General features: G+C 36.9%; 1 protein-coding gene across 1 annotated transcript; it reads right to left on the reverse strand.

Annotated features, from left to right (window-relative positions):
• Positions 1–949: 949 nt before the first annotated feature.
• TMEM244 (transmembrane protein 244) lies at positions 950–17751 on the reverse strand. The gene is made up of 7 exons (XM_042940417.1): positions 17725–17751; positions 16430–16507; positions 9649–9734; positions 8029–8102; positions 4424–4549; positions 2833–2877; positions 950–1044 (listed from the first exon to the last, which is right to left on the reverse strand). The coding sequence occupies exons 1-7, from the start codon at positions 17749–17751 to the stop codon at positions 950–952; spliced, it is 531 nt and encodes a 176-aa protein (XP_042796351.1).
• Between the last annotated feature and the right edge of the window lie 4849 nt (positions 17752–22600).

The following is a 22600-nucleotide window of genomic DNA, read 5'->3' on the forward strand; positions in this document are numbered from 1 at the left end:
AGGCTCCATCGCAGCCCTTCCAAACCAAAATCTGCATTGTGATAAGATTTCCAGGTGATTCAAATGCATGCAAAATTTTGAGGAGCACTATATTAAAAGAACATAGTCTAAGGAAAGAAATGGACACCGATATTTTTTAAAAGGCAATAATTTTACAAGAAATGCTCTATCACAAAAACAAATACTGTGGGACAGTAATAGAATTTAATTCAGCTTATAGGGATTTGTAGTAGTTTTAACTCCACTCTCTTCTATATTATAATTTCCACACCCACACGATACATCAGCATTTTCTAGTGTGTCCCCAGGGTGCCTGGGTGACTCAGTCAGTTAAGCCTCCAACTTCGGCTCAGGTCATGATCTCACGGTTCATGGGCTCAAGCCCCCCATTGGGCTCTGTGCTGACAGCTCAGAGCCTGGAGCCTGCTTCAGATTCTGTGTCTCCCTCTTTCTCTCCCCCTCCCCCACTTGTGCTCTGTCTCTCTCTCTGTGTCTCAGAAATAAAGTGTGTCCCTAATCAAATATGTCTGAGAAACAGTGCATAATGTATACTACTACTTAGACACGTCTTGTTCTCAATAGTATGTTAAAGATTCTGAGAAGTCCTAAAATAAACATATTTTACATAAACCCAAGATTCTACAAATATACTTAAACATGCAACTTTTTTCCCTTGCATGGCACTATTAACATATTTTGAAACTAGTGTCCTATGAAACACTCTTTGGTAAAATACTGCATTTTATGGATTTGCAACATTCTGCTCATGAATACCTTACTAGTATTCTTCTGCTCGCCATTAACTTCTCCTTTTCTTTTCATAGTTATAAAGTATCTAGAATACATTCAACCTTGAATATAAGGTGTGAACCAAAAAACTACAATTTAGCTCTGACACAATGTATGTAATAATACAGAAAGTCTGAGGTGAATTAATTCAGCTGTTTTGTTAAAACTCATCCAGATCTGGATAGATAAAGTTGTCTTTGAACAAACAGTATGCGAAAGCCTGGCCTCCACATATCATTGAAATTAAGCCGGATCCTGCAAGTAATGAAAGGGAAGTTTTGGTTAACTACCAATAATGAATAATTCATTGGTGAGATTATGAATAAGAACAATTGTCATGACTAAAATAATGTTCCTGAAACTGACATAGCATTTGAAATAGGGTAGTTTATAGATTCAGCTAAGAGACAGTAGGTATATATTCTGTGCTGATAAATTGTTGAAATTCAAAACTTCCTTCAGGGAATAGATGCGTGGTTGTGTCAAATTAATAGTAAGGAGCTCTTAAAACTCAGAAATTCAAAGACAATGAAGTCAAAGCACATGCCAGGGATTTCACGATTCTCAATTCTTGTAGCTCTTCAGACCTGCCATTTGTTTGTGTTGTTGTTATTTAAAAATATTTTATAAGGTATTTCCTCTCTAATTATAAATGGAAGATATGCTCTCTTCTAACTTGGAAAATATTTCTTAGCCTAGAAGAGATTTTGAAAACAGAAGTCTACCTACCTGCGCTATTCGGTTATACGAAAATGCCTTTAGCTCTGATTTCATTGGCCCAGCGATTCTTGTGTTTTGTTTTGTCTTGTTTTAATATTAATCCAGCCTAATAGGGCTTCCATAAATCTGTGATTCCTTGGATGCCGGTAACAGCATAACTCCCATGAAAGGTAAAGTTCCCAGAGGTGAGAGCCCTTAGGGGATCAGAGGCTCAGCAGGACTGGACAACTTCCTCACTCAGACACACATCTAGTGCGGACCATGAGATAGAATTTCCAAGCTGTGTAGCCACATTTCATTTATATCTAAATTTTTTAACTCAACGCAAACAGAAGAAGGTTACCTCAAACGTCATTTGGCCACCATTCTCTGAGTAAACCAACCCTAGTTCTTAAAACTGAAATAGTGACCCAACTATTGTAGCAATTCTGTTGGCCATTCCAGTTCACCAACAGACTTCCTCTGCCATCAGGTGGCATTTGCTATGTGACTGAAATGCCTAGGGCTTTAAATAAAGTAAATTTTGTGGTATTGCGAATAAAATCCAAGAGATAAGTTCTTGTTTTTCATGGAGAGATAAGAGCATTTCTAATTATAGCATGTCTTTCAGGAATTTCTTTCTGATTTATTAAAAATGTGCATTTTTTGAAAGCCTCATGCAAAATAAAATTTCAGTACTTTCTCATGTGTGTTCTGTATGTACTGAACAATATTAGAGAAGAGTACACACTAAGGCTTATGGAGATGTAAGGGAAGTGGAAAATTAAATTCTAGTGAAGGGAGCTAATGAGTAATATAAATAATACTGATACTATAAACAGATAACTTGGCTTTGGGGAAAACAATGTAGTAAAATGCTGCATTTCTATTTTCCACTATTAAGCATGACAATATTTAGTTAAAACTATTGCCAAACTTACTGAAAAGAGGAAAGGTAAAAATTTTTGTGGTCCATACATGGCTTAAGCTAAAGGAAAAGCTTTAGAAAAGTCCACTGTAAATTGGCTAATTTTCTTACTAGATACACAATTGATTAATTCAGTTGTTCGATTTGTGGGAAGAAAAAAAATAGATGAAATAATGCTACTATGAAAACAGCAATGTCATTCATATTGAAAGAGAACCAAAAGAATATGTCATAAATCTATATCCAGTGTTTTACTCTATGTAATTTTAGAAAGATGGAGACTCTGAGCAGTCTTCTGGTCCAATTACCTGACCCACACAAAAAATATTTTGATGCTCCCACTGTATATATAAATATTTATGTTGTACCTAATACATACACACATGTGTATAACATATGGTGTCATATGTATATACCTAAAGCAGCCCACCAATGTGATGTCAAGGGGAATTCCAACATAACTGCAAAAGAAAGAAAAAAAGGATGTTGTTCATTTTTAAAATATATGTTATTTTTCTTTTTAGTCAACGAAGAAATACTTGTTTGGTCAGATCATATCCACATAACAAAGAGAAGTTTTATCCACATTCATAAAATTGGGTATCCCCAAAGCTGTATTTAATTCATAGTCTAGAAAGTCATTTGTGAAATCAGATACCTGAAACTCCTCATCTAGGAATGATGTTTTGAATTGATTGAGTGTTGATTTGATTATGAGTTGATTCGAGTGTTATGCAACAGAGATGATCCTAAGACCATCCTTAAAACCTGACTTACCCTGGAGTTCTGAGCCACTTCGCTCTGAGCTCAATTCTACTCAGCAATATTTGTTAAGCACTTTCTTTGTGCCATGTGTCAGACAATTAACTTGTAACTTTTCTGGGTCTAGAACCTGTTGCCTATCTCAGCCTTGAAGATTGAGCCACCCTATGCTCCAGAGACCTTTTGCAAATATCCTATGACTGTCTTCCATTTGAACTTAGTCCCCAAAGTAAGACAGAGAATTTGAGTTATGGGGTTCAGGGGTTCCAAAAGTTACTAAGGGAGGGTGTGTGCCAGGAGACTAGGATATTGATATACCAGCATTCTCTAATAATAGTGATGCTGGGATGTAGCAATTCATTTGGAAATTGTTTAAGATGGAGACTGATTAAACCATTAATAGACCACAGCACTGAAAATATAAGAGTGATTTAAGTTGCTAATAAATAATAACTTTGAATTATAACTTGTGGTTGATTACCACACATACCTTGACTAGTATTTTTTTTTCAATGGAAGACAGGAAGGGAGAAAAGTTACAATAGAAGAGTACATTTTGAATGGCTAGAGGAAAGAATGTTTGAACTGTCATTTACTGAATAAATATATGCTTAGACACTAGTCAGAAAATTTCTCATTCTCATTGACATGTCACTGGGTCTCCCCCATCTACACAGGAGACAACTAATGTGAATGATGTTGTGACTTTCCTTAAGACCATACACTTCTTAAAAAGGTAGGATTGGAATTTAATCCATTTTCTTTTGACTCCAAAGATCACAGGTAGAAATAAAACCCTTTAGTTTAAGAACCTAGTATTCTTGGTAAATTAACTACTGTTGGGAAGTTTGCCAGCCTACCAGTATGAGTTTCCTTAGGTCCCAGGTCCCAGGATTTGGTCAATTTCTGCCTCAAGGGAGGGTTTTGGAGCAAAAGTATTCCAAACAGAGGCAAAGCCTGTACAAGTTGTTGGCAAGTTGAATATGAGAGGAGAATAGGACACATCTATCTACATTTCAGTACCATTTTGAATTAGAAGGTGTAGCCAATCAAAATCTTCCCCAGGAAGTGGTAAGAGAACTTGGTGGGGAGGAGTAGTGTGGGAAGGAATAAAGAACTCTAGCCAGTTTTATTAGTTAGCCATCAGAGGGCAATATGCATATAACAAAGTTCTACTCTTATGAATCAATTTAGGTACAACATCAGATTTAACATACTTTGTTTCCTTTATTTTATCTTGCTTACCAGTTGAAGTGATGGCAACATGAAGAATGGTTACTGAAATAGCATAATCCCAGACCCATTCTTCTACAACCAGAACAAAAAGCAATCCACACACCAAGTAGGTAACCTGTGTTGAGATTAAAAGGACTGCAAATGGAATGGAGAATATAATTATTTGGAACTAGAGAAACTAACAACTCTGAAACACAGTTAGTAATAGGACCATTACAACAATGTCTGTGAAGACATTTTGGCAAGAATTTTTAAAATATCCCATCTTTTAACAATCCTCAACTTTGGATAAGAACTTGTTAACATATTCTATTTCTTAATAATCCTCAGACTTAATAGAAAAATAACAGTATCTCTTTTGTACTTCTTTGTGCTTACCATTTTAAAAGGTAAAATACAATAAAGGAAGGTTACAATGGAATCAATACCTGCTGATCTACAGTTGGATTGCGAATCTCCATTTAAGATATATTAGAAACTAATGAGAAATTCAGTTCTCAGTTTTAGGAAATGAAAAAAAGAAACATAAGAGTTCATTGATTTATAACATTTCTTTGGTACCAATCATTGCCTAACTTGGAAATGAATTCCTTTGTGTCTTTATAATAAAATGGCATGCCCAGATAGTCATTTGGGACACATAACTGATAACCATGGATGAAAGGAAGCCTCATAAATGGCTCATGTGGATGGAGGCACTCTTCTAAATCCACCCAATTGTCTTGGAGTGCTTTCCCTGAACATGTATAAAGAGCTCATTATTTATAGGTCAGGACCACAAATCTCTAAGAGCCTTGAATGTGTGAAGGGTCAACCTTTGCCTTTTGTCTTTGGTATGGATCTTTAAAGTGGTTTCAAAGGAGAGATCCATCAAATGCATGTGACAAATATACGTGACACATGTCAAAGTCCCTTTGCAATGGTATCACTTTCCATAAAAATTACCTTTCTATTTTTGAAAACAAAACAAGACAAAACAAAACACAGCAATTGATTATACATTCTTATAATTCAGGAATCAATGAATCCAGACAGGCAAACTCTCTCTTTTTCAAAACAAAGGGTTAAATAATCACATGATATGCTATCGTGCAGAAGTCATTTATTAACCAATGAGCCAGTGATTGTTTCATGGGCAAGCAAAACACCAACCAAGTAAGCAGGTCCCAATTGCCATCCTTTTTAAAGGCCTTCCGCTTATTCCTCTTTGATTTTATTTAATTTAACTTAACAGGTTTCAGAAGTTGAATGGAGAATTCACACCAGCTCCTTTTTATCACACGGGAATGAGGTTCAGTTCAGTATGTCCTATTCCCTACAATCAAGGTTGTGGAAGGAAGTGCATTGCTGTGTCATAGTGACTCCACGTCTTTCTACCACATTTCCACAGCTGCCTCTGTCAGTGGCTCACAGAGCCCCCAGATTATTATAGGGAAATAGAGATGCCTCCGTTATCAGCATTTACAGATTTTATAGGTTAATTTGCAGCTGCTTGGAGACATTGATTTTTGTCTTGAACAAGCTATATTTGCATATGTTGATAAAAAAAAGGCTTATGCTTTGTTTATGAAATGAAAGAAAGCATGGTGTAAAAGAAGCAGTACACAATTTAAAGTCAGGATACCAATGTGACAGTCTTGCCTCATAGCTTAGGAGTTATAAAACCTTGAGCACAATTTTAACCTCTGGGTCAGTCTTTCTCTATAATTGGGAAATGGAGTGCTATCTTATCTACCTCAAAAAAAAAAAAAATGTTGGGAGGATGTTAACTTAAAATGAAAGCAATTTGCAACCTATTCTCTGCTATGTAAAGGAAAGCTATTAGTAATCAAAATGTTTTAACTAGACTTAAACTTTCCAGTGTCCTTGCTAAACCGACTCTCCTGGGTGACAAAATCATTGAAACAGACAAGAAACTTGACCCTAGATACATGCCCAAGGCTCTGAGATTACTCTTACACTTTATCTCTGAGATTAGTCTAAATTCTCAAAGTAACAACTTTGAAGAGTTATGGTAGTTATCTCCCCAAGCCCAAAATTAAAGATCTAATAGGCTAAGGTTTTATTGATATCTTTGTACAAATGTTAGTGTTTTGTGAGGGGAAAGAGCGATATAAACTGTGCCAGGCATCCTGGGGATTTTCACTAATCTCAGCTATGTAAAAACACAGCCTTTCCAATAAGCTGTGTCATTCCTATCTTTCATTGACTGACCCAAAGGCAAGAATTAAATAGTAACGGTTGAGTTTTAAATCCCCTCCCCAAAACACATACACAGCCCCTACTTAACTCTTTACTGTGACGATATCAACTGTGGACAGTTTTGATAGAAAACAAGTGAATTCTGTGTTCAATAGGGAAGTGCATAAAGAGAAGGTTAAAATAGAATGTTAGACCTCTTGTGTCTCATTAGAATGAAAGCCTCTTTTTCCTAACTTATTCTTTGTCTATCCAAACTTGAATCCATAATAGCACCAAACAAGGTTACCCATTTGAGGAAGTTGTTCTAAAGCTTTTCTTCTTGAATGCAGTAATTTTAACTGACCAAGTTTCCTGTACAAGTCATATTCAAAATCGGGTTTCTTTGGCTTCAGGCAATTTTTGTATATTTGCATATTTGTTCCAAACAAACCACGTCCAGTGGTTTTCTAAAGAATTGTAATGTTTAAAGAATCCACAATTCACTTAAAAAAAAAAAAGTAGGAAGAAATTTAGCAGAATGTTAAGAATGATTATATTTTGAATGTAAGTTTGTGATTGAATTTCTGTTTTTCTCCTTGCTACTTGTAGGTATTTTATAAGCTTTCATTAATTTATGTGTATTATTTTATAATGGAAATAACATTAAAATCTTCTTTTTCTAAAGATGAGACAAACTTACCTTGAATACCCACCAAATAAGTATGTTTGACATATATTCAATATAAATAGCTGTTATTATTAACATATATACGGGTGACGAGTATAGCAGGTATTAATTAATAATTACTTTTTCAGCAAAAATGATTAATTTAAAAAGATAAATTTTTCCTTAGTATACTCTTTCATATCATCCCCCCCCCCTTTTTTTTCCTATCTTGGGAAGAAAAATCAAACTAAGCAGAAATGTACAAAGCAGAAAATGAAAGTCCTCTGTCATCCCAGCTGGGAGATAACAGTTTGTTGCATAATTCTCCAGATTTCTTACCACTGACACCATGTATTTTACTCTGTTCTACAAAAATGAATAATTACACTACACAAACACTATTGTCTTCATTTTCCATGCCACATCTCATGAGCATTTTTACATCAACATATTAAATCATTCTTCCTTTCCTTTGAAAAATATTTAATGCACAAAAAATTTACCTATAAAATTACCAAATAGAAATTCATATAGTAATTCTTTTCAATTATTCCACCATTCCATCCTATCCCATCTTTAAGGAATAGCCACTTTAAAATTTGTGATTGCATTTTTTCTACATTAATTTCTTAAGTCAGATATAAGATACAGATGGCTGAGAGGAAAGCCTGATATTTTATAAATTTTTATGAAACAACAACTATTTTTGATTTTTGGAGGCATTTGATTCACTAATTGACAAAGATTGGAAATTAAAACCAATTACCTTTATAATTTGTGTTGAGCCATGAGGGGTTCGTTTTGAAATCAAATGGTGCCAGGACATCCAACTCATACACCCTGAAGATGTTACAAATGAAAATAGTTTACCCTGGAGGAGGCAGTTCACAGCTTCGTACATCAAGGCCTTGAATATCGCTCTTCACATACAACATAATGCATTAGCTTTACCATGTGTGGGACATTTAGAAGCTGGCTGACCTGCATGGCAACCAAATAATCTTTTTATCCATATTGTCTTATTTGTCCAATTAAGTCCACTTTGTCCACCAAGTGGACTTCAATGTATTTTGGGTCTTCGCTGTAATCTTGGCGGTCTTTGACATCAAATATGGGAGGAGAATCTAATTCTGTGTCAAAAGCATAGGCATGGAAACAAACAAGACCCGGGTTCTAATCCTGATGGTGCTGTGAAACTGTGAATCTGGGCAAGTCAGTTCCATTTGGAGCCAAACGTCAGTGTCTCATCTGTAAACTGAAAAGGTTAATCTCTGAGACCTCTTCCTGTTGTAAAATTGGAGTCTATAAATATACCCCGTCTACTGTGCCTGTTTGTAGTTGTGTGCAGCTGGTCAATCAGTTAGCCGCCTCCTGGAGCTTTAAGGCCCAAGAACTTAAAATTCCTGTCCTCTGACTCACATTAACTACAAATCCTTGAAATGAGGCTCAGAGAGCCCTAAAGGTTCTCAGCTCCTGCCTGCTCCAGGCATGGCCTCACCATCTCCAGTCCCAGCAACAGCTGAGACCCTGTTAGAGCAGCAGATGCTTCCTCGGTGGGTTTGCCTGCAAGCGTGCTGAATAGCATTATTCCCATTGCAGAAGTTGGTATAATTATTTTTGGGTACTCATTTGCATATTGAAATCAAAGGGTCCTAACTCCTTGCTTGCACAATAAAATTAAATTGTATAAACACTCAGCTTCTTAGAAATTATTTGTCAATCTACGTAATGTATTTCAAGGCAGTCAATGTATTGGCAACCTAAATCTGTAGAGACAAAATTAAATCACAGCGAGACTAAAAAAATTACCTGAAAAAATTGCCTCCCACTTACATAGAAATAGCATTAAAAATACACGTTTTACTTTGTCCTCATAATAACCTTCTTTTGATCAATTACTTCCACTTGACAAATGAAGACAATTAAAATAAGAGAAGTTCTATGGCTTAGTTAAGATGTTTCAGAAAGTTAGTAAGAACCTGGGCCAGAATTTAGGTCTCCTGACTTGAGTCCAAGAGATATTTCAGTATATATCAGAATATTTAAATTTGATGTAGATTATCTCTAAATTCCCTTCTCATTCAAACTGCTCTGATTCAATACCAGCCCAGGGAGTAATAGCTTCATTTTCTTTCCATGACCATCTTCCAAAGAAGTAAGGGGGACAGTCCTGTCTGGCCCTATCTATCCACATCATTTCAAGATTGTGCTTTGATCATTTTGGAAGACGGCACATTTGCTTATTTTTGCTTAAGAATGGCATGAAAATACACCATATTTAAGTTGTATCCTCTCTTCCATAAAGACATGTCGAGAATTAAATATAAACTCCTTTCATATTCAATCTCAGCTTTTTCATTCTGTTCGAAGGAAACGCACTACTTACTTGAGCATCATGCAGCACATGCCCAGAACCGCGTAGTACACAGTGTAGAAGAGAATGACACATATAAGGAGATTCTGCAAAACAACCTGCGGAGAACAGAGGCGTGAGGTCCAAGAGCCTGGGCTTTTTCACACGGTTGTCGGTAACGAGTCTGACAAACAAAAGACGATGAATGACCACTAGATAGTGTTGGCTACCTTTGTTTTGCTTGGAGACCCATGGGTGGGAAGGACTTCAAAGTCCACAATGAAAGTTTTTCGGACTGGAAAGGCTGACATGGTCCACATTTGCCCCAAGGATTAATGCAGTACAAAAAAATCCATAGCATTTACCTTCCATCTACCATAACATACTTCCTTCATGCCAACATTCATAGTTTCATTTGACAAAATGATTTTATTTTTTTAATTTTTTAATGTTTATTTTTGAGAGAGAGAGAGAGAGAGCGAGAGCGGAGGAGGGGCAGAGATTGAGGGAGACACAGAATCCGAAGCAGGCTCCAGGCTCTGAGCTGTCAGCACAGAGCCCCATGCGGGGCTTAAACTTATAAGCCGTGAGATCATGACCTGAGCTGAAGTCGGAGGCTTAACCGATTGAGCCACCCAGAAGCCCCTGACAAAATGATTTTAAATCTCAGCTATCATAATAGTCAAAATATGAGAACAGCTAAGAAAATTTGAAAAGTGTGAACAAAAAAGTACATAATCGCACAATAATAATTAAGCCTGTGTGCAAGAATTTACAGAGCAATTGACTAAACACCAGAGAGGGGCCTGAAATGGCCTCTACCACATATGAGACTTACCAAGGAAGCACTGCAGATTAATGGGGACCAGATGGATTATTCAACAGTGTTGTGAAAATTGTCTAACTTCTAGACAGAAAAATCCCATTAGATCCCAGTCTCGTACCAGACACCAAAATAAACTGGAAATGGACTAAAGGCTTAAATGCCAAGAAATAAAATGGAAGAAAATATCTGCAATATATATTAAGAGCAAAAAAATGATACCCATAATACATAAACACACACAAATTAAAAAAAAAGACAAACAAACCAAGAGAAAAATGGACAAAGAATATAAATAGGCAGTTCACATGAATAAACATTTAAAAAGCCAATAAACAATTGAAAATGTCTGAACCTCCCTATTAATCTTTTGAAATATATTCTTGTGAATATAATAAAAATGTCAGCATTTCACATGGAAATTTTCTAGTTTATCTTTTTCCCTTTTGAATCTTTTTAAAAGTCTTCTTGTTTGGTCAACTCGTATAACACTTGAGCATTATTCATATTCTCTGAATCACCAATTCACCAAATCTACCAAATCTTTTAATTGGCCTGGGCACAGAGGAGCCCTCTGCTAGAGACAAGAAGAGAAGAGAGCGCCCAGCACACCACAACCAATTTGCTAACTGGACCAACTTTATGGGCTTACCAAGAATTTCCTTCTTTCAACTACCTACAAATGGGTGGATTGTCTGGCCTAAGAGAACCACAAGAAATCAGTACTTAAGGGTTCTAGCACCTTCAGGGTCCCATGCCCTCTGCCCGCCCACACTCATACCATGCCTAGCATTTCCCCCCTACTCTTTCCCTGTCGACTTCCCCTAGCCCAAGTCTCTTCTCCCTCTGCCCATCATTCTCCTCCCTTTTTGCTCTTCAGTATCGCCCACTCCTTGTTGCCTAATCTCCCCTCCCTCATGATCCTTAATCTCCTCCTATCCCCATTCTTTTATTTATTCATTTATTTTTGGATTTTATTATTTTTAACTGAAATATATTTGGTACATTTGTAAATTTAAGTTGTACATGTTGATTTGATACATTTGTATATTGTACTATAAGTGGCATTGCAGCTATAGTTAGCATTTCATCATGTCACATAATTATCATTTCTTTTTTGTGGTTGGAACATTTAAGATCTAGTCTGTCAGCAAGTTGGTGATTGTAATACACTATTGTTGTCTATACTCTCTGTTCTGTGCATTAGAGTTCTAGGACTCACGATTAGCTGCAAGTTTGTACCCTTAGCACCTCAATTTTCTTTAAGACCTGCATGGCTTTGTGGTTTCATGTAAGCTGACACAATCCTTTATAAGGGAATAATGAAAAGGATGAGACCTTCTTCTCATAGCTCTCTTTATTCTTTATTTTATTAGGGAATAAAAATATTTTCTAGAAACCCCCATCAGATGTCCCATTATGTCTCTCTCATTAACCACCACTTGGGGTCATGTGGTCACTTCCTGAACGAGCACAGGCAAAGAGTAAAGGGGTTTACCATGGTAGGTTTAGAACACTGAGACTTTGCCTCTGGGGAATGGCACCTACTGCTGTAATAAAATAAAAATTATTAGCAATTATTAACAAAGAAGGAAAAAAGGGGAGTGGGGTCTGCTACAATGTAGGCAGCTAGTAGTGTCTTCCAAGTGGTAGAATCAATATGGAAGTAGTAAAAAGCCCTCATTTGTAGAGATTATTTAGCAGTTATGAGAACATGTGAAAACTTTGCCTGAGTCGAAGGTCCAAATAATGTGTCCACATTTAAGTTGGTTGGATTCTTTCCCAAATGTTGAGGTAAGAATCTGCTGATGTGGTAGGCAACAACATTGATGCTTCTGCAGCCTTATAATTTTCTTAAGGGTCATGTGTCTTTGGGTTTGTTTTACTCTTTATTCTATATATTAATATCAAGTTGTTTGTCTTTTAATTTGAGCATTAATAGCCTCTAGTTGAAATATTTCTAGATGATCGCTTTGTTTCAATTTAATCCAAAATAAGATAAATAACATATGGTCCCTGGGGCACTTGGGTGGCTCGGTCGGTTGAGCATCCGACTTTGGCTCAGGTCATGATCTTGCGGTTTGTGAGCTCGAGCTCCGTGTCGGGCTCTGTGCTGACAGCTCAGAGTCTGGAGCCTGCTTTGGATTCTGTGTCTCCCTCTCTCTCTGCCCCTCCCCTGCTCATGTTCTGTCTCCATCTGTCTCAAAAACAAATAAAACATTTTAAAAAAATTAAAGAAAATAATATATGGTCCCTATACTAATATACAAACACAAAACTATTATTTCTATGTTAATATTAAAATTTAAATAATTTTTATTTAGTTAGTTTATTTTTTTAATGTTTATTTTTGGGAGAGAGAGAGAGGCAGAGCACTAGTGGAGAAGGGGCAGAAGGAGAGAGGGAGACACAGAAGCTGAAGCAGGTTCCAGGCTCTGAGCTGTCAGCACAGAGCCTGATGAGGGGCTCGAACTCACGAACTACGAGATCATGACCTGAGCAGAAGTCGGACACTTAACCAACTTAGCCCCCAGGCGCCCCTTTACTACTCTTTAAAAAAACATATTTGGATCCTGAACCAAATAGAGTGTGAAAAAAATATGACATTTATGACATTTGGCTATTTGAACTTGACTGGATATTTGATGATGTTAAAGCATTATTGTTAATATTTCACAGTGTTATAATGATTAGAGGTTTATCATATGCAAATACAAGATCATTATAAATGCAATTTCTTTATTAAAAACTCCCATGTTGTTTTATTTGTGCATAATTGCAGGACTATTTTGAGAGTAGAATATATCTGCACAAGTCTGGAACATGTGCAAATTTAGGATACGGCAAATACTTTATAAGTTGCTTTCAAAAAAACCGTCTGCTAAACGTGACCTTCACAATCATCTTTTTTGATGAAAAGCATCGTGATGCCAGTTTTCCTTCTACTGCCCTAAACAACAAAGCCTTTCTTAATGCGTTGAAATTAAGGAACGACTATACCTTCTAGAAAGGAATAAAATTCTTTTAGTTTGAGATTTCAGAATCCCCCAAACCAGAACTACTATATGCAGGTTGTGTCTCTGAGATCTCAGAGTTTTAGTGCAGACTGAGTGCTCCAGCTACATAACTCATTCAACCTTCTTTCCAGTTTCCAAACTGGTTTGACTGGGTGCAGGAGTGTGAACAATACTGACTCCATCTTTGGTCCTGCATCTTGTTGGTGCCCTCCCCTGGGGCTATGTGTTCCAGGCGCCTTGGAGGTTAATGTATGCTCTGACCAGAATGCGGGAAGACTTGTTGGATCTGCCCACTTTAGATAACTATACCCTTTCCTCTACAAAATCTGTGGGTTAAGGTCTGGACTTGGCTGCATAGCGTGTGGATCATTACTCACCTGATCCCCACGGTCAGTAAGTTGCCCTGAGTAAAACTCTGTGAAAATGGTATGGAGTGGCTTGCTTCGTTTGGCAGTCTCAAAGTGCCTTCTCAGTCTGGAGGATACTTTTACCGTCCTTCCTCCACCTTCTAACTCTGGGCATAATTCAAAAAGGAAAAGTTCATATTCATTCCATCCTTCTGGAGTCAGTAGCCACCTTTCATCCTAGTCTTCATTCATCTTTTGAATTTTCTCGTACCATTTCATAACAGCCCCAGAAGGATAACTTCCACATATTTTGTGGTATTTCTTCAAGCAACTGGCTAAAAGATATGGGGTCTAACTGTTCTATGACACCCCATTTTATCTAGAGGAGGACTGGGACACGTCCTTTATGCTCACTAAGGTATTCACAGTGGCTGGCCTGGTTCCTGCCACAGGTGGGCTCTCAGTGAATATGAGTTGACTCACTCATTACAGTTTTAGGAGTGAGAGAATCATGGCTGATTTTCAACCTGCACATGTGTTAAGGAGTAACCATTATGACAGATCAGAGCCCAGGCCACATGGAACACCACCTCGTATAAAAGTAATCTTCGCTGAACGATAAGATAATAATCAGTCACCAGATAGTTATTGAGTGTTGACACTGTGCCCAAAGCTATTTCAGACTTCCTGGGATGACAAAGGAAGTGAGACAAACAAAAGTATCACACAGTAAACAATTAGAACAAGTAAATATATCTAATATTTACACAACCGTTTAAAGTATACCTGTAAAGATTATCTCATACTTCAAAATAAGCACTATAATTGAGCTAAGATTGTAATCACCTCTTTTCAAATGAAGAAACAGAGGTTGGGAGAAATGAAGTGATATGCACAAAGGTGATCAGTGGAAAAGTTGCAATTTTATATCAAGTTTATTAACTCCAAGTCAAAACATAAACTTTGCAGTTCTGATTATGAGGGCAAGACTACCTCAGAAGGGAGATAACCCAGGATTCACAATGATAGAGGGCTGTTGTTAATGAGAATCATAATGGTCCACACTCTTCATATTCAGTGTCAGCCCACATGCCCTTTAAATGCTATTCAAATTTTATTATTCTTAAGAAATACCAAGTGTTTGCATGTGAAGAGTGCAAAATCCCCATACTCCATATCTAGATATTAAGATTCTCTAGATATTGGGTAGAGCCTGGGTATCTGCATTTTAACAAACCTCTCAGATGATTGCAATGCAAAGATCTACTGAGGACACAGGAACAAGTGCATGTGATAAACAGAAGGTAGGTTTCTCCTATTGTTTCCTCCTCAGGTAGAATGTCTAAATGGGAATTGGATGGACAGCTGGGAAAACTGGATTCCTGAGCAAAATGGACAAGATGGATGAGAGACAGATTTCCAACTAGAATGAACAAATATAATATTTTACTTCACTCATAATAAAGAAATGCACACTTAAACAACAGTAAGATACCATTGTTCTCCTATAGGCAAGATATATATACATATATATGTGTATATATGTGTGTGTTACATATATACGTATATATGTGTATATATATATATATACGTATATATGTAACACACACATATATATATATCTTTAGAAGATTTACTTGTTCTGGTGAACATAAAAGAAATTGTTCTAGACTGCTGGTGTGAGTAGAATTTAGTACAAGTGTAATAGGAAGCAATAAATCAATATGTAGTTTTCAAAAGTGTGATCTGAACCTAAATTCTGGTAGGAAATAGAAAAGTCTTAAAGGTGTCTGTCTTTACATGGTGCAATCATTGGTGATTTCTCCCCCTTTTTTTCTGTATTTTATAAATTTGTAATGAAAGAGAGAGACCTAGTTTCTAGCTATCACATCTTGTATGATTGTAGGCAAGTTACTCTGAGTAATGTTTTTATGTGTAAAATAAAACAATGGTGTTTTTAACCCTTAGGGGCTCATTATTTTGTTGAATGTCTAATGCGAAGTATGGACTATGCAGAAAAATAGATATACTCACAAATACACAAGGCATTGTTTGCAATTTCAGGGTTTTCACAGAACTGCTAAAATCCATGCATGGATCCTTGGTTAAGAATCTCTGATCTTGAAGGATATTTTCAAGTCTAATTATGAGCACATAAAATCCTATGGGGCAGATAGTGTCCCCATCCCCTTCATAAGAACTAAAGAAACCATCAACCTAGTCATCATATCTACAGCAATGGCAGATGCTACAAGTGATAAAAAAATATTATTTGTAGAATTAGTACTCTAAATTGTATCTCAAACTTCAATATGTCCATTAGGCTCTTTCTCTAGTTGAAGGGAACAGAAAAGCTTCATAATGATGATTATTGGAATAATGTCTGAATCAATTAGAAAATGGACTCAGCAGCTATTTAGCTGTTTAGCCACCATTCAGGAGCCACAACTCAATAGTTAAGTACACGGTGGCACTGGAGACCCAACAACACTGAGACAATCTTCCACGTGATGACTAACCTCTTCTGGTCTCTGTTTCTCTCTTTGTTTCTTCTTTCAAGTCTTCTCCCAATTAATGAACTCTCTCACACACAAAAAGAGAACCTGGTTAGATAAACCAGTCACTACCTGGTATATGGCCTCCAGGGTGGATACAGTGCTATTAACAGGGGCTAGTAGACAGCTGACTGGACCATAGGTGGCTGTCTTTCAGTCAAATGAACTTTTCTAAAGCGCCAGGGATGTCTAATGATAGAATTCGCCTCACACAAAGCATGGTGACCTATGTAAAAGTCACCCCACAAATAGGGTTGAGGTAAGGGTCAGTATCCAGAATACTTCTCAGAAAGAGAAGGCTTCTGGCTTATTTGCTGCTGTTAAACTAAGACTGTTTGTAAGACAAACATGTAGAAAACAAGTTCAGATACTTGTCTCTATTAAAACTAATATGATAGCGTAGGTTATGAGGATGAGGGTGGTTCCGGGAGGTGGGAGAAGATGAGACAGATTCTCCTGTTTTCAGGTAGTGGTTAACAGTTTTTGGTCAGTTCAGGTCTCCACTCTTTCTTCTCCAATTTCTAAAGTTCAAAAGGGTCTAAAATACTCTAGGACCCCAGTTGCCTCTTTGATTTTCTAAATTCCAGCTTTTATTAAAATAATGCACAGTCATTAATTCAGTCCCCAAAGTATTCAGTACAAAAGATAAAAGTATACACAAATCTGTGAACTGAATCGTCATTGAGGAAATTTTGGAAAACATAAAAGCATGAAGCACAAAAAAAGTGAAATCACCCACAATCCATTATTCTCACAAATGTAAGTTAAACTGCTATCCAGAGCTGTAGGTTCTTTTTGTCAACCCCTGTAGTTTCCAGAGACGAGAAGTAAGTGGGGGCTTTCTATCTCTCTCCCATACCCTTAATGCAGTATCTAAAAACTATAAATCTGATAGGAAACATAAATGTCTTAAGAGTGTTTGTCTTTAGATGCTAAAATCATGCCATTTCCTTCTACTTTTTCTGTATTTTATATATTTCTAATGAAAGAGAAAAGACCAGGTTTCTATGTCATATGCTAGAACCATAGTCATTCTTAACCCCACGCCAAATATACAAAAATGTATTAGCAGACAAACACCAAAACATTTATACAACCTGTTTTTGAAAACATAGGGAGTTTGCACTCTCTGTCTCCCAGCACTTTGACAAATACTTTGTGTTTGCCAGGTTTACTCTGACGATGTCACAATGATATCCTCAAGGCAGGGTCAGCCATCTTGGCCAGATCAGTTGACAGATTTCTTCATGAAGTGTGTGTGTGTTGGGGGTGTGGTGGGGTGCGGGTAGAGTTGTGAGACGGGGGGCAACACAAGAATATGGGCTCTAGATCTTGGGTGCTTCTGTGATGGTATTCAGGTGGTTCACCTTCCCAGATTCTGATATCTCATTCATGTAAGGATAGTGAGGCCTGTTCAATTTTGCCTATTTTGAACAATACTCATTTCATCAGTAAAAAACTATAATTTCTTTCTTATGCTCATTGACAATGTCTCTAGCTTTTCAACTGCCTGAGAATCTTTTCAACTGTATACTCCTGACAAGGATACTCCAGATGCTAACCAGCAGCTACTGGAGTGTAGATTAAGCTTAATCTATGCACATGTATCTCACACTACATTATACCAGAATATTTTGTATTTTACATAAAATATATACTTTCAAAAGAGATCTTTTTATGTTAGGTTTTGCCCCATTTAAATGACTTAAAATTTAACTACAGCCTTTGCAAGAAAAAGTCAAGCAGGTAAACCGTAAAAAGGCAATGTGAAAATTGTAACATATTTCTCAAGCACAGAAAGTGGAAACAAAATTGTCAGTGAATTTAGGTATTTTTTTCCCTGAACTCTCAAAACAGTAAGGACATTTCCTATATAATTACACAATTATTATCATACACTAGAAAGTTTAATGGATACACAATATTATTTATACAGAATTCATATTCAAATTTCTCCAGTTGTCCCCAAAACTTAGAATCAATTAAATTTTCACATTCTAGGGGCACCTGGGTGGCTTGGTCGGTTAAGTGTCCAATTCTTGATTTCAGCTCAGGGTATGATCTCATGATCATAAGATCAAGTCTCGTGTCCGGCTCCATGCTGAGTATGGAGTCTGCTTGGGATTTTCTCTCTCTCTCTCTCTCTCTCTCTCTCTCTCTCTCTCTCTCTCTGCACTCCCCTGCTTGCATATCCACGCACACTTGCTCTCTCTCTCTCTCTCTCAAAATAAATAAATGAACGATTAAAAACAAACAAATAAATACATTTTCACATTACATTTGGTTGTCATACTTCTTCCGTGCCATACCCTAGATTGGTCTGATGGTTTCCTTCTGATTAGAATCTTTGGGGAAGAATTCTACATATGTAATATTGTATATTTCCATTGTACCTCATGAGGAGACACATTTCTGTCTCATCAGTTTGATCACTTGGTAAAGATGATGCCTGCTGATGTCTCTGTTTTAATTGTAGTCTTTATCCTTTATCACTAATAAGTAATCTGTGGAGTGATGCTTGAGATTATGTGAATGTTCTGTTCCCCTAAAACTTTGTATTTATTGGCTTTAGCATCCAGCGATATACCTTGTCTGAATCAATTACTTACATTGGTGTTGTAAAATAGTAATTTTCTCATTTTATTTTTTCTTCTACATATTAGTGCACATTCTTTCATAGAGCTCTCCCTTCTTTTTAAACATTTTTTTAAATGTTTATTTATATTTGAGAGAGAGAGAGAGACAGAGCACAAACCGGGGGAGAGAGAGGGAGACACAGAATTGGAAGCAGGCTCTAGTCTCTGAGCTGTCAGCACAGAACCCCACGTGGGGCTTGAACTCACAAACCCTGGGATCATGACCTGAGCCGAAGTCAGACGCCTAACCAACTGAGCCATCCAGGTGCCCCTAGAGATCTCCCTTCTTACCTTGAACTTATGTATATATCATTTATTAATCTATTTTTGGTAACTTGTAGTGTTTTTTATTTTCCATATGTTACAACACATTAATAATCATGATTCTTGTTGATGCTAAAATTGTCCCAAATTTGACCGATTTGAGCACCTACACTATACCTCCTGTGTTCTTTTTACATATTGTCATCATTTTCTTCATGCATCCTTGCTTTCTGTCACAGCCTGACATGCCAGTGAGACACTCGCCTTTTTTATACTATATTTCTATATGCATTTTTGTCTATTTGTGAGCTTTCTATTCACTTCCATTGACTTCCCTGTCTTTCTGTCTATTCATAGATAAATGTAACACTGTTTTAATTATAGAAGCTTTATAGTATGTTTTAATATAGGCACCCCTCATTGTTCTTTGTTAGAGGTCTCATTACTATGTTTTATGTTTGTTTCTAAATAAACTTCAAAATCTACTTAAATAGCTCTATAAAACAACTTTATGTTATTTTTATTGGGATAATATTAAATTTATTATTAAGATGGGAATAAATGATGGCTTTATAATGATGTTTACTCCTGCTATCCAAAAACCAGAACAAAAAAATTTCCAAATTCATTCAAATTTGCTTTTGTATCTTTCAAAAGTATTTTAATTTTTCCTCATAACACATTTTACACACTTCCTGTTGCAATGTCTATTTTATTTTTGAGAGAGAGAAAGAGACAGAGCATGAACGGGGAAGAAGCAGAGAGAGAGGAAGACACAGAATCTGAAGTGGGCTCCAGGCTCCGAGCTGTCAGCACAGAACCTGACAAGGGGCTCAAACTCACCAACCGTGAGATTGTGACCTGAGCCAACATCAGATGCTTAACTGACTGAGCCACCCAAGTGCCCCTTTTAAATTTATTTATTTTTTTAATGTTTATTTATTTTTGACAGACAGGAGAGACAGAGCATGAGCAGGGGAGGGGCAGAGAGAGAGAGACAGAGACATAGAATCTGAAGCAGGCTCTAGACTCTGAGCGGTCAGCACAGAGCCTGACGCGGGACTCGAACTCACGAGCCACGAGATCACGACCTGAGCCGAAGTTGGACGCCTAAGCGACTGAGCCACCTGGGCACCCCGAAATTTATTCTTAAAATAATCCTGCTTTTGCTACTAATGTTACCAAAGATTTATCTTATGGTACCATCTAACTGGTATTGTTTCTGTACATAAAGATTTCTGGGTTTTATTTTTAATTTAACATTCTATCACTTTACAGAATCTTTTCTTTTTTAAACACTTATTTATTATTGAGAGACAGAGAGACACAGAGTGTGAGCAGGGTAGGGGCAGAGAGAGGGGGAGACACAGAATCCGAAGTAGGCTCCAGGCTCCGAGCTGTCAGCACAGAGCGCGATGCAGGGCTCGAACTCACAAACTGCAAGATCATGACCTGAGCCGAAGTCATTGGCCCAACCAACTGAGCCACCCAGGGGCCCCCAGAATCTTTTTTTTAAAATTATGTTAGTGTTTTTATTGATTCTCTTGGATTGCCCAAATACACAATAATATCACCTGTAAATATAGTTTCACTTCTTCTACTCCAATTCTTTTTTTTTAAATTTTTTTTTTAACCTTTATTTATTTTTGAGACAGAGAGAGACAGAGCATGAACGGGGGAGGGTCAGAGAGAGGGAGACACAGAATCTGAAACAGGCTTCAGTCTCTGAGCTGTCAGCACAGAGCCTGACGTGGGGCTCGAACTCACGGACCGTGAGAACATGACCTGAGCTGAAGTCATACGCTTAACCGACTGAGCCACCCAGGCGCCCCTCTTCTACTCCAATTCTTATGGCTTCATTATTTATTGTAGTCTGATTGCATTGGCTAGTACCTCTAATTTATTTTCAAATAATGGTGGAGTTGGTGAGTATACTTGCCTTGTTCTTGGCCTTATTGTGAATGCTTCTAACATTCTCTATCAAGAAATATACGGGCTTGGGGGTGCCTGGGTGGCTCATTCTGTTAAGCACATGACTTCAGCTCAGGTCATGATCTCGCAGTCCATGAGTTCGGGCTTGCTTCAGATTCTGTGTCTCCCTCTCTCTCTCTGCCCCTCCCTTACTCATGCTCTGTCTCTCAAAAATGAATAAATGTTTAAAAAATTTTTTAAAAGAAAGAAATATACTGGATTTAGGATTGCAATGTTTGTGTTTGTGTGTATGTTGTTATATATTATCACTAAAGAAATAATCACTTCCTATTTTATTCAATGTTTTAATCAGGAATCATTGTTAACTTTTGTCAAAGGCCATTGCAGCATCTATGAAGATGATTCTACAATTTCCTACTTAGTTTTATAAACAAGATAAATAATGTTAGTAGATTACCCAATATTGAACCACCCTCACATTTTCAGAATAAATATTATTTGGTCTTAATGTATGTTATTTTGCTTTTCACTTTTATTTCCATAAGTAAGATTGAGCTGTACTTTATTTCTTTTGCTATCTTTATAAGGTTTAGATGACAATGTAATTATTACTTCATAAAAATATCTGTGGCTTTTCTTTTTTTTCCTCTACTCAGAAATATCTTAAGTAGCATTAGGAATGTATGATCTTTGGAGTATAGAAGTCCCCTATGGGAATTCTGGGTCTAGTCCGTTTATAATAACTTGCTCTATTTATTCTCTGAAAACTGGGAGCCCTTATGTGATTTTACAAAGCAGAATGCTCCCATTAACTAGAAGAGCTTTACTCTTGACTACAGAGAAAATATATGTGTATTCTTCAAGGTCTAGCTCAAGTATCATTATTACCACTCCATCTCCTACTGTAGGACAGAATCAATCCTTTCTTATTTCTTCTGCATCCATAGCCTTGTGTATATGTCTTACAGATCCGATCACATTGTTTGTAGCATACTTATTTATAGAGGTTCCCTTTTCTCCAGACTTTCCAGGAGAGAGACACGGATTTAATCATGTTTAATTCTCCAGCCACAAAGCTATTGCTTAGTTTGTGGTAAGTATGCAATAAATATATTTTGAATAATGATGAGTGAAGAGCAGTAAAAATAATAACAAAATTTCACTTCAGTATGAACCATAGTCTATTCGTAAAACATGTAGGCTTCAGGGTGAGAGACACTAGGGTTTCTTTTCCAGTTTCTCACTGGCAAGGCTATGACATTGGCCAATTACTCTGTGTTTGGTTTTACTCATCTATAAAATATAGGTAAAATCTCATAGGGGTTTTGTATTCAGAACACGTGTAAAACTCCTAGCATTAAGTACTATATGTGCTCCACAGATAATACCTTGCCCTATTACTCCCCACATG

Source organism: Panthera leo, chromosome B2, assembly GCF_018350215.1.
Source record: "Panthera leo isolate Ple1 chromosome B2, P.leo_Ple1_pat1.1, whole genome shotgun sequence".
NCBI lineage: Eukaryota > Metazoa > Chordata > Mammalia > Carnivora > Felidae > Panthera > Panthera leo.